The 16,149-nt window shown below is 54.4% G+C and overlaps 6 protein-coding genes across 6 annotated transcripts; 2 read left to right on the top strand and 4 right to left on the bottom strand.

Annotated features, from left to right (window-relative positions):
- Window positions 1-15: 15 nt before the first annotated feature.
- VTN00DRAFT_1642 (uncharacterized protein) lies at window positions 16-1,494 on the bottom strand (the record flags this gene model as incomplete). Its single annotated transcript, XM_069427772.1, has 4 exons — window positions 16-670; window positions 741-1,071; window positions 1,159-1,249; window positions 1,318-1,494. The coding sequence occupies 4 exons, from the start codon at window positions 1,492-1,494 to the stop codon at window positions 16-18; spliced, it is 1,254 nt and encodes a 417-aa protein (XP_069292344.1).
- A 738-nt stretch (window positions 1,495-2,232) lies between these two features.
- On the bottom strand, window positions 2,233-9,057 carry VTN00DRAFT_1641 (uncharacterized protein; the record flags this gene model as incomplete). The annotated part of the gene is made up of 3 exons (XM_069427771.1): window positions 2,233-8,198; window positions 8,251-8,390; window positions 8,450-9,057. The coding sequence occupies 3 exons, from the start codon at window positions 9,055-9,057 to the stop codon at window positions 2,233-2,235; spliced, it is 6,714 nt and encodes a 2,237-aa protein (XP_069292343.1).
- A 489-nt stretch (window positions 9,058-9,546) lies between these two features.
- Window positions 9,547-10,216, top strand: VTN00DRAFT_1640 (uncharacterized protein; the record flags this gene model as incomplete). Its single annotated transcript, XM_069427770.1, has 2 exons — window positions 9,547-9,886; window positions 9,960-10,216. The coding sequence occupies 2 exons, from the start codon at window positions 9,547-9,549 to the stop codon at window positions 10,214-10,216; spliced, it is 597 nt and encodes a 198-aa protein (XP_069292342.1).
- Window positions 10,217-10,475: 259 nt separating this feature from the next.
- On the bottom strand, window positions 10,476-11,312 carry VTN00DRAFT_1639 (uncharacterized protein; the record flags this gene model as incomplete). Its single annotated transcript, XM_069427768.1, has 1 exon — window positions 10,476-11,312. One exon carries the CDS (start codon window positions 11,310-11,312, stop codon window positions 10,476-10,478), a length of 837 nt encoding a protein of 278 aa, XP_069292341.1.
- A 510-nt stretch (window positions 11,313-11,822) lies between these two features.
- Window positions 11,823-13,521, bottom strand: VTN00DRAFT_1638 (uncharacterized protein; the record flags this gene model as incomplete). Its single annotated transcript, XM_069427767.1, has 3 exons — window positions 11,823-12,128; window positions 12,182-13,304; window positions 13,358-13,521. The coding sequence occupies 3 exons, from the start codon at window positions 13,519-13,521 to the stop codon at window positions 11,823-11,825; spliced, it is 1,593 nt and encodes a 530-aa protein (XP_069292340.1).
- A 365-nt stretch (window positions 13,522-13,886) lies between these two features.
- On the top strand, window positions 13,887-15,840 carry VTN00DRAFT_1637 (uncharacterized protein; the record flags this gene model as incomplete). Its single annotated transcript, XM_069427766.1, has 7 exons — window positions 13,887-13,928; window positions 13,983-14,077; window positions 14,137-14,158; window positions 14,217-14,258; window positions 14,307-14,327; window positions 14,381-14,554; window positions 14,614-15,840. The coding sequence occupies 7 exons, from the start codon at window positions 13,887-13,889 to the stop codon at window positions 15,838-15,840; spliced, it is 1,623 nt and encodes a 540-aa protein (XP_069292339.1).
- Window positions 15,841-16,149: the final 309 nt, after the last annotated feature.

Raw genomic sequence — 16,149 nt, 5'->3', positions numbered from 1 at the left:
AATCACAATCAAAAATCACCGCTTCTGCTGGTTCACGGATTTGCTCCACAGGCCCGTCACCATCTCCTTCACCCTCCGCTCCTGCTCCCGGATCTGCTCCTCCGTCTGCCCCCGCGCGTTCCCGCGACTATCGATCTCCATCTGTCCGTCGTACTGCTGCTGATACTGCGGTTGTTGGTGTGGGTGGAAATGGTGGTGCTGCTCCTCGACGACCTGGTTCCCGTTGACGCGCTCGGGTTTCGGATCGACGCTCATGACGCCGTCCATCATGAGGCCGCTGCCCTCGCGCAGCTTATTGATGGCGCGCACCGTGTCGATGGCCCTGTGGAGCACCCGGCGCGCGTTGAAGTTCTTCTTGACGGTTGGCAGGAGGTCTTCTCCCGAGCCGAGCTTCCTCTTGCTGCCCGTTGGGTCGGACGGGTCCAGAGGTGGGTTGATCCAGGGGTGCTGCAGCGCTTCATGGGCCGTCATGCGCTGCTTCGGGTCGATAGTCAGGCAGCGGTTGATGAACTCGCGGGCGGTCTGGGAGACGCCGCGCCAGTACTCGAGGGGCGTGAAGGAGTAGTCGGCGACCAGGATGGCCTGCATCTCCTCCAGGTTGGAGTCACGGTCGAAGGGGGTGTACCCGCAGAGGAGGAAGTAGGTGATTACGCCGATGGCCCAGATGTCTCTGCAGTCCCAGTAAGCACATTGAAAATAGACCTCATAAAGACGGCATTGCAGTATGGATATAAACATACACTGGCTTCCCATGCCCTGTCTTCTTGAAGATCTCCGGCGCCATATACCCCGGCGTCCCACACGTGGTCGTCAGGACGTGGAACTGCTCCTCGTCCATGATCCTCGACAGGCCGAAATCCGCAATCAACAGGTCCGCATTGTCCTCTGGTGTGCGGAACAGAAGGTTCTCGGGCTTCAAATCACGGTGCACGATGCCGTGGTCGTGCAGGTACGCGACGGCGGAGAGTGTCGCGCGGATGAGGTCCGCGGCGTCGGACTCGTAGTAGCTGCCCTTGCGACAGATGCGGTCGAAGAGCTCTCCTCCGAGGGCCAGGTCGGTGACGAGGTACACTGTATGTAGGCATCAATCTTAGCTCGTAATCCAAAACAAGTATACCCTTCAGTCGCGCGCAAGAACGACAATCCAATTCAACGTACGGTTATTCATCGTCTCAAAGTAATCGACCAGCGTGAGGATATTCTGATGTCCCATCGACACCCTCTTGAGCACGGCGATCTCATTCCGGACCTGTTATCAACCCGTCAGCCCCCCATAACAACCTGAAGAAATATATTTCCCGTGGTCAATGGGCATACCATATGTTCCCTCCCCGCCATCAGCCGCTTGTTGATGACCTTGGCGGCATAGTACCGGCCGGTGTCGATGTGCACGCATTCCTTGACGACCGAGTAGGAGCCAGCTCCGAGCGTCTTTCCAGTCTTGTACCGGCAAGGCTGGATCTGCGGCCGCTGGGTCTGCGTTTGGGACGCCATTCAGGCGGGCGGACGCGTGTGTAGATAGATAGATAGATTGATAGGTTTTATGTTCCGATCAATCGATCGATTGATCCAGCAAGGGAGGGAGGGAACGAAAACGAGACAATAGATAGGGTATCCGCCTGCAACAAAGTCAAGAATGGGGTTAGAAACGAGGGCCTTTGCCACGTCGAGGACCAAACGAAGGACAGGTCAGAACAAGCAGTTGTGGATGGATAGCGGACGAGCCGCGGTTCTGGCTCTCGTGTGGTTGAGACGCGGGGCTGTGGGACAGGACGGGATGGCTTACTCAGAGCGGGGAAGAGAGAGAAGAGAGAGGGAGAGATGGGGATGAAGCGAAGAACAGCACAACGAGAGAGGAGGATATGAGAAAAAACGGCGCCTCTCAGCTCGAGATGGAGAGACAGCATCAGCCGCACTGCGGGGTCTGGACCCTGCGTCGGCGTGGATAACGCCAGGCACGCCGTCTGTCTCTCGCTTCCTCACCTGTCTCTCTGTCTATCGCTGCCGGTCAGATCGACAATGTCATTGCTATCTTCTACATAAGTGATCTACAGCTGGATATACAGGCAAACCCCATCGATGCTCCTCTTGTTCAACTCCAAAACGCCGGTCCGTGTCGATGCCCCCTTCCGCGTGGACGCCGCGTCATGCAATTCCACCAAATAAACCAATTTCCGTCGAGATAGATGAAACACCCATATATATATATATATATATATGATAAAAAAAACGCTACATCCGCTTCAAAATCCCTTCCACCACCCCCTCGAGCAGTTTCAGCCCGTGCCCCTTCGCCACGCTCTCCAGCACGCGCAGCTTCTTCTCCACGTCCGCCCGGTCCATCGTCTCGACCCAGGTGCCACTGCACGAACAGTGCTCCATGAACTCGCTGACCTTGAGCCCGCCGCACTTGGAGCACTTCACGTCCTGCGTCTGCCACGCCACCACCAGCCCGTGCACCTGCCCGACCAGCGTCTCCTCCTGCGCCAGCCGGTCGTACTCTGTCTGGCAGAACGGGCACCGCCACACCTTGGGCGCCCCCGTGCCGCCCTCCGTGCCCGCGTCCGGAAGCACGTCCTCGTCCCGGCAGAGATCCAGGTCGCGGATCAGGCAGCATGCGCTGCAGGTCAGCTCGTGGAGCTTGAGCGTCGCGCTCGGGTTCTCGAACCGGCCCTCCTTGCTGAATTCCCGGACCTCGAAGAGCGCCAGCAGCTCGCGGCGGAGGAGCCGAGTCTCCAGGGTGGTCGTCTTCGACAGGCTGAGGACCTGCATGAGCGACTTGACAAGCTCCAGCACTGGGTTCCGGTTGTCCTTGTTGGGGTCCACGAGCACTCCGGGGAGGACGGGGAAGACGTAGTCCGACGCCAGCTCCGGGTGCAGCAGCTCGTCACGCTGTCTGCGGATGAGGTTGGAGATCTGCTTCTTGAGCGGCTTGGAGAACTTGTCCGCCAGGATGGCCGTGATCTCCTCGTTGTCCCCTTCGGCGGTCCGAGTCAAGGGAATCTGCGTAGGTCGAGGCGTAGACGAGTCGTTGGCCTCGTGTGAATTGGGCCGTTTGAGCCCGTGCATCAGCTCGATGTACTCAACCACCCAGTCGTGGAAGACACTCTGCATGGGCACCGGGAGGAACCGGCTCATCTGCCAGTGCATTATTGTCTCCAGCTGCTGATTTTCCGCCTCGACCACTTCCCGACAGCCCTTGCCGCCGTAGTTGTACTCGTCGTACCAGACCAGGAAGTCCCAGTACTCCTTGATCTCCAGATCGATGAAGTGGAACACGGCATTCGCCCGGATCGACTTCAGCACGTATTGACTGTACGCGTAGGCGTTGCCCACTTCCGTCTTCGTCGTCTGCAGAAGCAGACGCGTCGGACTCGCGAAGACGACGTTCGACCCCACGCGCCGGAAGTCGCCCATCAGCTGCTGCAAGGACTTCCTGGACATCATCCGCACGTAGTGATGCAGTGACCGGTCGTAGAGGTAGGACACGGGGCTCTCGACCCATCGGATAAGGTGCTGCACCATGATGTCGGCCATGCTGTTGCCCTCGCAAGCCTCGGTCCACCACTGCTTGACCATCTCCCGCAGGACGAAGACACCCGCAGAGGCAAACGCCTTTTCGGAGTAGAGGACGCCGGTGCCGTCGTTCGAGCCTCCCGCAGAAGGCCCAGAGGGAGCCAGGAATGTATCGCTGCCTTCCAGTTCGTTGATAATGGAAGAAGTGAGGATGGTGTTGATGGCGAGATTCCGGACCTCGAGCTCGATGCAAACGGTCGAATACGTGCCCGGTACATTGATCGAGGGCATGTCCACCTTCTCCAACGGACCGACGACATCGTCCTTCTCGTATCCTGCGTGATCCGGCCGGGGACCGGACGACCACCACAGGACGACATTGTTCTGCTGCAGCCGTCTGGCATACGCGATGTCGATCAGGTACCTGGGATCGTCACTCTCGAGGTTGCAAACGGGGACATCCCCGTACCTCGCGAGCGCGGTCAGGTGCTGGATCCACGGGCTCAGGTAGAGATAGTGCGTGACCAGCCGCTTCGCGATGAACGACTGCCAGCCCAGAGGGGGCATGTCCATGTCTGACACCTCGGGCTTGACGGGGAGGATGGGGTACTCCTTCAGGATCGGGATGTCGTGACACAGTCGCCGTCTCTGCTGGGACTGTATGACGAGCATGACCGGCTGGCTCTCCTCGCTTCGGAGTTTCTTGATCAAGTCGCCGACCTCCAGGTGTGCTTTTCTTCTGGTCGTCACCTGCGTCGTCTTGAAGTGGATCTTCTCCTGATACTCGAATGCGTTCTGCGTGTTCTCGTCCGCGGCGGCCTGGAGTTTGCGCGCTAGGAGTTCTGAGTAGATCTTGTCGACGTTGGGCATGCCCTGGACATCTCTCGTCTTGTTCAGGATGACGATGTGGGCTTCGTTCTTCGTAGTCGAGAAGAGAGCGAATATCTGCCTGTCGCCGGAGACGACGTGGTACAGATAATGGTATGCCAGAGGCGAGTTCGCCAGGTAGGACTGGTCTGAGGATGCGTGGAGTAAGGTAGAGAGATCGAATCCACGATCCAATCCTTCTCCGAGGACTCCCCGCTGGCTCTCGTCGAAGGTACACATGCTACCCAATTTCAGAACCGCCCGTACGCTCAAGGGAACGCTTCGCTCGTAGACACCTTCCACACTGGGATGATGCAGGAGCGCTTCAAGCTTGTCGGCTTCTTGCAAGTACGTGTCTTCAGACAACGTAAGCTCGAACAGATGGACTGAAGGATGTCCGTTCGGCAGAGTATGGTTGACTTTCTTCACCTCGCAGTCCGGCACATCCACATCCGGTAAGGAGTCTCGCTTTAAGTTGATGAACAGCTTTCGAGGCACCTTGATAGTGAGGGCGTGGATCTTCTGATCGATCAGGACAAACGCCCTCACGACTCCGGGGATATCCGTATCGCGAAGCTGCAAAACCTGCCAGGTACTGATGTACAGCAGCTCCGCTTGGTTTCTGAAGAAGCTGCTCAACGAATCTGTAGCGACGTTCGCCCGCTCTCCGAAGAGCTGTCGGCGCCGGATTCGAGCCTGCTTCTGGATCTTCCACTTCTGCTTCTGGTACTTGAGGAAGCCTACATAGTCCTCCGTCATTGACGGCAGCACGGCGGGAAGACTGGCGAACGGATCCAGAGAAGTTGTCGACGGACCCTCCGGTAGCTTTCTCTTCTGTGCCGTCTTGGTAGAGGGAGGGGATGACTTCAACTTGTCCGTCGAGTGAGCAACCGCATCCTCAATGTCACCGTTGTGTGGGACACGGTGATCAAGGATGTTCGTCGGCACATCCGACAATGGGGGCTTTTCATTCTTCGCGAAGAGATCCGTCATCTTTTTCTGCTTGAACTTGTCATCTTTGACGTTGATCCGCCGCTGTAACCAGTCTGGATGTGGAACTCTGGGGACTGGATTGCGAATCTTCTGCAGAGCAGCTGGGATGGTGATCAGCTTTTGCACAACAGAGCCCAGACGTTCAAGGTAGTAGTCCCAGTCGATCACACTCCGAGGATCCATGTCACCTGGATCGTCTTTCAGCCACTTGCGCAGGAAGAATCGCTTCACGTTCTCCTCGGCGGAGAAAATAGTGACCGGAATAGCTCGATCGGTAACGGGAGTGTTCCTCGGCTTAGCAGATATAATGTATTTGCAGTTCAGGCCCTTGTCCTTGACCATCTGCTCTCCCAGGAACTCTGCCAACCGTCTTGCAGTGGTGATAGAGGTCGATTTTTGGTTCCCGTACTCTTCAAGAGTCTTCGTCATGCTTCGGTTCTCGCAAATAAGATCGATAAGCTCTTCGTCCGCGAGCGTCGATCCATGCTCATACAGAACATCCAGCCATCTATCGGCTACTCGAGCGACAGCAGCATACGTTTCTGACAGTGTCGTCCCCTCCAGGTAGAACCGGAAGATCTGAGTCTGGAAAATCTTGATCAGTTTCAGCTCTCCTCTGCGCTTGACCTCGAAACCTTTCAACTCGGCGAGAGACCCATCATGGTTGAACACGGCATAACGTTTCTTCAGGTTCTTATCCTCTTCCTTGGAAGCAGGCAATATCATAGCCTTGTATGGCCCGTCAACCTCGAAGAAGATGGAATTGTCGCTGTGCGTTTCGTACTTGAACGTCACCGGGTCGACGAGAGTCTGGTACTGGTGGTTCGTAAATCTTCCGTGGACGAGGTGATTCAGCATGACACAGGGATAAGAGATTGCGAGCTTCTTGCCATTTTTCAGAGTGAAGGCGAAGTTTTCCGGAAACGTCGCTGGGAGCATGCACCAGATACCGTCGGTGTCAAGCTCCAGTGGACGACCGATGCGCTCGACGAGCTCTCTGGCCATCTGAATGATGTGAGCACCAGTAAGACACGTCACTCCGGCCATCTCCATCGAGTACCAGCGAGACCCCTTCCGCATCACATAACCGTAGAAACTGTTCAAGATGACCTTGTGCGCAAGCTGCAACGAGTCGAACAGGACGATCATCTTCTTCGCCTCTTCAATCTCCGCGGCAGGCGCTCCCGCTGCCTTCAGGGCGTCGGTCTTCCCCTTCCACACTTTCTGCTTTCCTTTGAAATCGTATCGTCGATCTCGAAAGCTGCGCACCGTATTCACGTAGAATGGGTTCTCCCGTTGGCAGATGATGGCCTCCCGTTCGATCGTCTTGCTATCGTGGATTTTATGGTAGATTTTCTTGCAGTAGTCCTGTAGCCGCTTCTTGACAATAGCGGCCTGTTCTTCCGTGCTCAATTCGTGGAATGTTCTCATCGGGGCCTTCTTTGACTTTCCGGGGAACTTCTCGTTCTCGACCGCACGTCGGATCATGTTGTACTCGTCGCGCTTCGCAGGGAGATATTCGCCTCGCCATGCCCACGGAAGTCGCCTGTCACACGTCTTGCCCGGTCGGTTGAAATCGCAGGCGGCGCAGTCGGATTCCTGTATCATCGAGTCTGGCTGCAGTCGGTTGGTGGTCATGATATTCGGGTACATGGATGCGACGTCCAAATGGTAGATCAACGGACGCTCACTTCTGTTCGGAGTCTCTTTCAGATTGATGAGGCGTTCTACAATCTGTCCCTTTACTTCCTCATAGTTGGTAATATCTTCCAGTGACTTCTTCTCTTCGACCTCGATGCTGAACTTCAGGGCCGCGTCGAGATCGTTGAGAAGCTGATCCATGGCCGTCGGATCGACTGTGAAATTGACGGGGATGTCGCTGCGAAAGACACCCGCTTCTATACTCTCAACATGTCCACCGACATAGGTTTCCGATTCCAGTAAATGACCTTCGTAAAACGCTTCAGGTGGATCCTTGTGCTTGTTAGGCAGGATAATCTCGCCCTTGTACGCCTGCACCATGAGCAACATCTCACATAGCGTTCCGGTTCCCTTTCGCAAAGTGTCGTCCGGGTTAAGAGGGATAATATTACATAAAGAGAAGATAAAGGGGTGCACGTATTTCATATATAGATAATAAGTGGCAACGGCATCGGAAACCGAGTACTCCGCCAGGGTCTGCGGGCGTTCGCTCGCATATCGTGTCATGACTTCCGGGTCAAGCTCATCAGGATCGTAACCCAGCTTGGCGACTGTAACAGCCTTCAGACCACGACTTCCCTGTGGAAGGTAACTGTCACGATTAACCCAAGCAAAGCAGTCCATGTGCACACAGTGATCGCTCTGGTAGATATCTTCGCTGTTCTTTCGGAAACCGATCTCTTTGTACATGTCAATCCCCAGCACGCTTGCTCGCGCCTCGACGAAAGGCCAATCGAAGAAGTCACCGTTGTAGGTCGCGATAACTGTCGGCTTTGCTTCTTTGATATGACCGAAGAACCGTTCCAGGACGGCCCTTTCATTTGGCTCGTTGAAGATCAGGAATGGACCGCTGTATTCAGGCTTTGGAGTATACTCGAAGTCGTTGATATCCTCCGAGACGATTTCTCGATTAGTGATTAGGAATCCGTTGCCGTCAATCATATAAGATATCATCATAATCTGGTCGATGACAGAGTCGGGAAATTTGAGAGGTAATTTCGTGGTTTCAATATCAAAGGCGAGAACGACAGGGTCAGCTCGCTGAAGTCGCTCTTCAATGCAGGTTAATGAAATGACGCCGTGCTTTGCCTGCACAGTGTACCACTTTCCGATTCGGATATCTAGTGATGATAAGTCACGGAAGCCCCGTCGCAGAGTACAGAAATGACATACCTTTATCAATAGCAACTCTGACGTGGTAAGGAACATCATACTCTCGAATATCAACAATAAAATCACTCGCATTCACATTGCCATTAGGTCGTGTGTCATTCATCAAATCTTCGTCAAAGAGATCGAAGCCGGCGTTCGCACTGATTCTCAAATTAGACACTGAGATTTCACATGTACCTGAGCATAAGAGAAATCAAACCTGGCCATCTCTGCATAAGTGTCCATCGCATTCACATTCTTCCGGTTTTTCTCCGCGATCGGCAGAAGCGTCTTCCTGACCTCCAGAAGATTGCCGACGTTCGCGAAGTTGAGCTGGAGGAACGTTCTTCGATGTCCCAGGAGGTGATTCGGCATCGACAGATCCTCCTTCTCCACAATCTTGATCTTCTTGATCAGACCCTCGAACATCCTCCGACACCACTCTTCGACTTCCGTTTCGCGCCCCTTTTTGGCCGCAATGAGGAAATAAGGATCGTACTCCACGGTCGCCTTGAAGCTCCCTCCGTCGTCCTCGAGGAAGTAGAAGTCCACACCAGCACGGCCCCCAGGGACGTTCGGATCTTCTATGGAGGTGCTGTGCATGTTGATGAGCCATCCCTCCCTCTTCTCACCGGATTCGAACCGGGGGAAGCCCATCTTCTCATCGATATCATTTGCGAGCCGGATCGCCTCGAACTTCTCATCTTGAGACGTAGCTTCCGTAGAACGGAGGGTCGAGAATTCAATCGTCTTCGCGCGCCTCGGATTGAATGACGCGGCACCGGACCGGAACTTGTTTCCATATCTGCTGGGCTTTCGTGGAGGCATTGCGTCGTTCGCACCCGCCTGGTTTGAGAGAGAAAGGTTATTTATGGAGAGGAGCGCAGGGCTCGTGGACCATGGACCAGCGCGATTCTCGTGTTGTTCAGTTCAGACAGAAGTCGAGAACATAATGGGTCACTGCCAATTATTCCGAACAGGCACACAATGCCGGTCTGGATGTCCTTGGATGGTATATCTTTGTGTCGCGAGTAGGGTTTTGATCAACCAAGAAGGGCCAGAACAATTAATGCCCCCCTCTCCGCCTTTGGGACAATAATACTTTAGACGCGTTCGTGTTTCCACTATACGCGTGAACGGGACACCCGTCGGTGATCGGAGAAACCATCCCGTTCCGGGCTAGGCGTTTTTCTCCCGAGGCCTCGTGCATTTCGGAAAAACTAAGCGGTCGTCCGATACAATACGATACCCTCCGGGAGGGACATGAATTTAGAGAAGTGATAGAGGCTTCGGAACTCTCCCCACCAGCATATCACAATGGCCGGAGATACCAGAGACCCCGATCGGCCAGCGTCCGACAAGCCGACCGACGATCAAACCAATTCGCAAGATCCCTTCGGAGCTACGCCAAAACCCAAGCATGAATTTCCCAAGTCCCAGGTCGGAAAGCTATGGGATGCTTTCGGGAACCCCGAGGAGCCCATCAACTTGATGGCGCCCAACGCGAAACAGAAGGATGTCTCGTTGACGGAGGCCGTCAAGTCGATATCGTTGAATGATCTCTTTTCATTCTATAAAGCGCCGTGCGCGCGGGAATCCCTACTCACGGGACTCGGCGCGGGGTTCGGGATCGGTGGAATAAGAGGCATCCTTGGAGGTGAATTTTTTTTGTTTTGTTGAAAGTGCCGGTTCAAGAAATATCCGATAGCTGATATATGTTTACGATGTAGGACTCGGTTCACTCTGGCCTGCCTGTAACTGGGCAGTAGGTGCGTTTGCAGTCGCTTCGATAGGAATGCATGAATTCTGCCAGCGTCGCCGGGTGAAGGAACTGGACGGCATGAAGCAGGCTGTCGAGCTGATGCGGGAACTCAAGCTTAAGAAGCAGCAGGAGAAGGAAAAGAAGGCTGAGGAGGCGGCCCGCGCAGCGGAGGAAGAGAGGAAACGGAAAAGCTGGTTCAACCTTTCGAACTATAAGTTCTGGTAGCGTTTTCTACGACTCGACGGCCAGGGGGGGAGTCACGGAGTTGGCTGGGTTCCTGTATTACATACGGCCCTTCCAGGCTGGACGGGAGATTCATATTTATGATGTTTAGTAGGTTCGAGCCTATACCATATTGTACAAAAAAATAGTATCTTTATCCAATGTTGCAATCCCCAATTTGTGGCATATTTCCAAGCTCCAGTTGCTCCATGTCCGTAATAATCTTGAGGTATCCAATTTAATAATGGTCGTAAGTTGCGTGTTATCCATTCGAATCCCCAATGTCAAACTTGACCCTTTTCTGGATCGTCCTTTCAGGCGCATCGCGAATACTATCGCGATCAATACCGTCGCGCCGTTCTCTTCGTCTGTCTCGCGCCTCCCTGGCTTCGCGACTCTTCCATTCCGCGACCTGCTTCTGTCTCTTCTGTGACCTCACCCAGGCGATTGCCGCCGTAGGCTTGAACCCGATCCCGTTAATACCGTACCCGTCATCATTCGGATCGGTGGGATTATGGCCCGTTATTTCGGAGTCGTGCCAGGTGAGCGGATTCTCGCTCGCATCGCCAGACAGCGGCGGTGATTTTCGCCGACTTCGCAGCTTCGATGGTTGAAGTATATTGCGCTTCTTGCGTGCACTCGATATCGCTCTAGGCCGTGTTGCTGACGGGGCACGAACAGCGGGTTCGTTTTCAGTCTGTTGATTCATGGGGTGGTTGGTGCCTTGCTCAGTCGCGCTGGGATCGCTTCCCGGCAAAGGGGAGGACGACGTTGCAGGCATATCGACATCACCAGAAAAATCAAGCTGGCCATCCAGGTGGGCAGGGTTATCCTTCATCTCGCTGTCCAGGTCGCCGCTCCCGACTCCTGGTCTCGAGCCAGTATTATCCCCACGTATAGCGAGCTCCTTCAGACGTCCAGCGACCGTCGCCCGGGGACTGTACCTCCCTGCATCTTCCTCCTCGCACAATCGGACTTCTTGTAGGCTGGCGATGGAAATCGTCGACGGAGGGGAGGCCGATGGGCTGTAGCAGTCGGACTCGGAAGCATCTCGTTTGCGCTTCGGCGATTTGTACGGTATCAGCGCTGCCATCATCATAGCGGGGCCGAAGGCGGCAGTGGGGAAGTCGGCATAGAAGAACAAGTTGACTCCCAACCAGGAGCTCGAGAGGAACACCGGGCTTAAATCTGCCTGCGCAAACCGTTACAGAGGAATGCGATCAGCATAGCCATCACTATTGTGGTGCTGCGTCAAGATATAACTGCCTGGAGGGGGTTGCCATTCCCGATGGGGGGAAGGATATGCTGTGCTGGACGGGCGGCCTGTCCGCGGCCGTCATCGACGCCCCGTCGCAGGTGTGACAGTCACCACTCTACGCACGTCCCGAGGCGCATGCCGAGTAAAACACACTTCCAAGTCTTAAAGCAATCACGGAAACTCATTGATTGAAAAGATTTGACAAGATAACAAATTTCATAAATACACATATTTTTACAACAAATCCCTACCCGTGATAAAACAAACATAAATAGAGAGAGCAAATAGTCAAACATCAAACCGTAACAACGCCATGTCGGTGACTCCCATCCGTCCCATATAATGGTGCGATTAGGCCTTCGACTTCTTCTTGGATGGTTCGACCTCACTGTCACGCTTCCGTTTCTTCTTCTCGGAGACCTCGTCCTCACCGACGTCTGACTTCCTCTTCTTCTTCTCCTTCTTGTCCTTCTTCTCTTCCTTTTCCTTTTTATCCTTCTTTTCCTTCTTTTCTTTCTTCTCTTCCTTTTCCTTCTTCTCCTTCTTCTCTTTCTTGTCCTTCTTCTTCTCCGCCTTCGCGTCAGCGTCCTTCATTTCCACGTCGCTCTCTTCGCCATCAATTTCCATATCGGCCAGGATGGAGTCCATGGCGGTTTTCTGCGGGAACAGTCAGTAAAACTACTATGAAAACCGGGAATGCTGCAACATACCATGGCGACTTCGTTCTTAGTGGGTGCAGCGCCGGTAGCGTAGAACTCAAGGCGCTCCTCGACCTGCTTCCTCAGGACGTCTCCAAATTTCGTGGACGGAGTCTCAGAGAAATTGTCGATTCTCGAAGCGATAGAGCACTTGTTCGCGAGGAAACGCGAGATTCTGCCCTTGTTCTTCGGACCGGCTCTGCCGATGAAGGAGGAGTGGAAAAGTAATCCGTACTTGGGAGTGTTTCCCTTGGTCTTCAGAGCTCTGAAAAGCGCCTTCTCCGCACCCAGAATCTGAACAGTGGATGCAGGGTACTTGGACAGGTTGGTCAAGCTTCCCGCGTGCGAGATCAGACGAGCTCCGACAATCTCTCCAATCAAAGCAGCAAGGTTAGGGGCAACCACGTTCATCTTGGAGACCAAGTAGGAGTGGAGGCTCTTGCGGTAGTTGCCAAGGCTGACAACACGCTGGGCGAAGGAGATGACATTCTCCATATCCGTCTCAGAGATATCCTGACCCATGCTGTGTCTAGCGGCGTCAATGATGTTCTTCGCAACACCCTCGTCGTCATCGACAAGCGCAGCGAGGTCGTGCAGGCTCTCCTCCGTCAAGCTCTTCTTGTTCTTCACGAAGAGAGCGACCTTGGCGTACTTCTGGTTCTCCGAGACAATCTTAATGAGCTCGGGGAAATGCCACGAGTACCATTCCCTAACTCTCATCGAAAACGTATTGATGGCCTTATCGAGCTGGTCAAGGATGGCGATGGCCTGGATAATGTGGTTGTCATCCCGCTGCACGGAGAACTTAACCTTGGCGCGCGAGTAAGCGTGACCAAGACCAAGTTGTGCGGTGTCGATATCGCCCTCGCGGAGCTGCTTCATCAGCTTGGTCGCATGCAGCCTGATTCCTCGAAGCATATCCTGGACGACCTCGCTAGTGTCTCCTGTCTCGCAGTCCACGAACGGAAACGCGGCCTTGATGCTGCCCGCAAGAGCCTTGTCCGAGACACCCAAGACGACCTTCTTCTTCTTCTTGCCCGGCTTCGGCAGGTTCAGCTCGAGGAACGAAATAAGAGTCTCCGATGCGACCCCCTCGGAAATGTCGTTGATTTCGCTCAGGGCCTGCTTGTTGTTTCTGATTCTTGTAAGCGCACAGCCGACCAGACCGCGGGGCTCAAAATTACATACTCGAAAGGCAGGAAGCTAGTAAGCTCAACCATCTTGCCAAACTTTGCAAGGTCCTGCACGCTGTCCTGAACTTCCTTCAGGCGGTTACCAACCGTATCGGCCTGGTGCACGACCTTGAAAATCGAGTAGCCCATAGGGCCCTCGAAGAGAAGGTAGTCGGCCATGGCGAATTTGATCGGAGGCCACGCAAGTTAAAGACCTTAATAGCTCGCGCGAGCAGAGCGGGCTCGCTGATCAAACTCCGGTTGGTGCGACTGGGTGAATCGCAGAGCGTGGGCGTGGAGTTTGAAAGGCTGGAGAACGGAGAATGGAGATTCGAGATGTCGGAGCTCTTTTTTTCTGCGGCGGCGCTAGTGCGAACCTCAATGTGGGCTTTTGCCAAAACTAGAGCTCACCGCGTTCCGACGGGAGCACCACCGGTTACGTGACAGCGCGGCTCGTCATCTCAATATACCACCCCAGCAAACCCTGCTTTCTGTGGCTATTTGTTGAGGGTTCTTCTTCTTTCTCCTTAATACTTGCTGCAGCCATGTCTGCGACACAGTTACTCAACCCCAAGGCCGAGTCGAGGGTAGGAAGCCCGCTGGTTACCCCTCCGCGGCGAACGCACACTGACACTGTCTAGCGGCGAGGTGAAGCTCTGAGAGTGAATATCAGCGCCGGAGAGGGTCTTCAGGATGTTCTGAAGTCGAATCTGGGCCCTTCGGGGACGATAAAGATGTACGTTTGTCTCTCCCGAGCAGTGCGGGGCAGACTTCGAGCTGACAAAATGCTTCCAGGCTGGTGGACGGTGCAGGCGGGGTATGAATATCACTCTTCCTAAGGACGAGCCTGGAATGCTCATATAACCGTGAAACAGATCAAGCTCACCAAGGATGGGAATGTGTTGTTGCGTGAGATGGTTCGTCTTTTGCCCTGGACTTCGAGATGCTCATGCTAACTGCTGCAGCAAATCCAAAACCCCACAGCTGTAAGCCACCTCCTTCGGACGGTTCCCTTTCTCGATGCTTACGTGTTACAAAGGTTATGATTGCACGAGCTGCGACGGCGCAGGATGATATCACTGGAGATGGAACGACATCGGTGGTTCTCATGGTGGGAGAGCTTCTCAAGCAGGCTGATAGATATATTTCCGAGGGACTGCACCCCAGAGTTGTGACGGACGGTTACGAGATCGCGAAGAACGAGACTCTGAAGGTGAGTATCCCGGTTGGAGTTGAGGCCTACGTGGTAGCTGAGTGTTTCGCTCTATATAGTTCCTCGACCAGTTCAAGATCGAACGAGAAATCGACCGGGAGCTGTTGCTCTCTGTGGCCCGGACATCGCTCTCTACGAAGTTGAACAGTGCTCTGGCGGAGAAGTTGACTCCCGATATCGTTGACGCCGTGCTCGCCATCCACCGTGCTCCTGCGAAGCCAGACCTTCATATGATTGAAATCATGAAGATGCAGCACCGAACGGCATCCGACACGCAACTCATCCGTGGTCTTGCCCTGGACCACGGCGCGCGACACCCCGACATGCCGAAGCGAGTGGAAAATGCCTACATCCTGACATTGAACGTCAGTCTCGAATACGAGAAGTCTGAGATCAACTCCGGTTTCTACTACTCGAGCGCCGAACAGAGAGACAAGCTGGTGGAAAGCGAACGCCGATTCGTTGACGCCAAACTGCAGAAGATTGTGGATCTGAAGAAGCAGGTTTGCGGCAACGACCCCAAGAAGGGATTCGTTGTCATCAACCAGAAGGGAATCGACCCTCTGAGCTTGGACGTCCTTGTCAAGAACGGCATCCTCGCCCTCCGGAGAGCGAAGAGAAGGAACATGGAGCGTCTTCAGTTGGTCTGCGGTGGTACCGCGCAGAACAGCGTCGACGACCTCACTCCCGACGTCCTTGGCTGGGCCGGTCTCGTCTACGAGCACCAGCTTGGTGAGGAGAAGTACACTTTCGTCGAGGAGGTCAAGGACCCCAAGTCCGTCACCATCCTCATCAAGGGCCCCAACCAGCACACCATCAACCAGGTCACTGACGCAGTCCGTGACGGTCTGCGCTCCGTGTACAACACCATCGTCGATCGCTCTGTCGTCCCCGGTGCAGGAGCCTTCCAGATCGCTGCTGCCGCGCACCTCTCGTCAGAGAACTTCCGCAAGACCGTCAAGGGTAAGGCGAAATGGGGTGTTGCCGCCTTCGCGGACGCTCTGCTCGTCATCCCCAAGACCCTTGCCGCCAACTCGGGCCACGACATCCAGGACTCCCTGGCAGCCCTGCAGGACGAGCAGGCCGAGGGCAACGTGGTCGGTCTGAACCTGGCCACGGGTGAACCGATGGACCCCGTGCAGGAGGGTGTCTTCGACTCGTACCGCGTGCTGCGTAACGCCATCGCGTCCAGCTCGGGTATCGCGTCGAACCTGCTCCTCTGCGACGAGTTGCTCAAGGCTAGACAGATGGGTAAGTCGGGTGGACCTGGAGGTATGGAGGAGTAATGTGTCTTCGACGAGGACGAAAGAAAGTGGGGGTGTTTTTAAGTAGATTCATGTTATTTATTGGCATGCTGCAAACAAAAAGAAAGATGTGTATTCAGTAAATGCATCGATCATTCTATCCACGTAGTTGCCTATACCTACCTACCCTAACTTTAGTCTTACAGAATACTACAGATAAATTACATATTTTCTTTGAATCTGTACTATACGTCGGTCCAATTCTTGTCTGCCATCCAGGGAGAAGTGAGATTCTGCAGGTCCGGTAAAGATGTTGCACTACATGTAAAAAAACACGCTCGGAATAGGGAT

This window comes from Thermoascus crustaceus (assembly GCF_041956765.1).
Source record: "Thermoascus crustaceus strain CBS 181.67 unplaced genomic scaffold VTN00scaffold_1, whole genome shotgun sequence".
NCBI classification, from domain to species: domain Eukaryota; kingdom Fungi; phylum Ascomycota; class Eurotiomycetes; order Eurotiales; family Thermoascaceae; genus Thermoascus; species Thermoascus crustaceus.
This window is presented reverse-complemented; position numbering and strand designations above follow the sequence as displayed.